This window comes from Penaeus monodon, chromosome 15, assembly GCF_015228065.2.
Source record: "Penaeus monodon isolate SGIC_2016 chromosome 15, NSTDA_Pmon_1, whole genome shotgun sequence".
In the NCBI taxonomy this organism is placed as follows: domain Eukaryota; kingdom Metazoa; phylum Arthropoda; class Malacostraca; order Decapoda; family Penaeidae; genus Penaeus; species Penaeus monodon.
In genome coordinates, this window is record NC_051400.1 from 38,085,316 (window position 1) to 38,085,731 (window position 416).

The window sequence follows — 416 nt, forward strand, 5'->3', positions numbered from 1 at the left end:
ACATTATTGATTTAACTTCCTGTGCAAGTCATATACGCATCAGTCTTCACCAAAAACAAAGTATATTAATTATTTTAATAGTTTGTGTATTTATTCTTCCTTTTCTAACAGAAACTGAAGAAGAAGGTGCTGAAAGGTCAAGTATCACATGCCCACAAAGACATCCTAACGCCCCCTTCACACTGCTATAAGAGATAAAACTCCAGTAACAAGATCGGAATGGGGTGGCCAAAGACATCACCAGTAGAATCAAGGGTGCCACTGAATCTCAAGAAATTTTTAGATTTACCTTAAATATTATTTGTAATGCATGTAGGTTATTGGAAGGAATGTTAATATGTTTTGAGTTTCTTACTGTTTTAATGGAAAGGTGCTTTTTATCTCAAACCAGAACTGCTGTGCAAAGGATGAACTAG

The 416-nt window shown here is 35.1% G+C and overlaps 1 protein-coding gene across 1 annotated transcript in view; it reads left to right on the forward strand.

The window, feature by feature from the left end:
* The window catches only part of LOC119582020, a gene marked incomplete in the record, with an annotated part of 12,497 nt that extends 12,087 nt beyond the window's left edge, over positions 1 to 410 (forward strand). Inside the window, 1 exon segment of the mRNA XM_037930223.1 lies at positions 112 to 410. Coding sequence (XP_037786151.1) covers positions 112 to 198 — 87 coding nt within the window.
* Between the last annotated feature and the right edge of the window lie 6 nt (positions 411 to 416).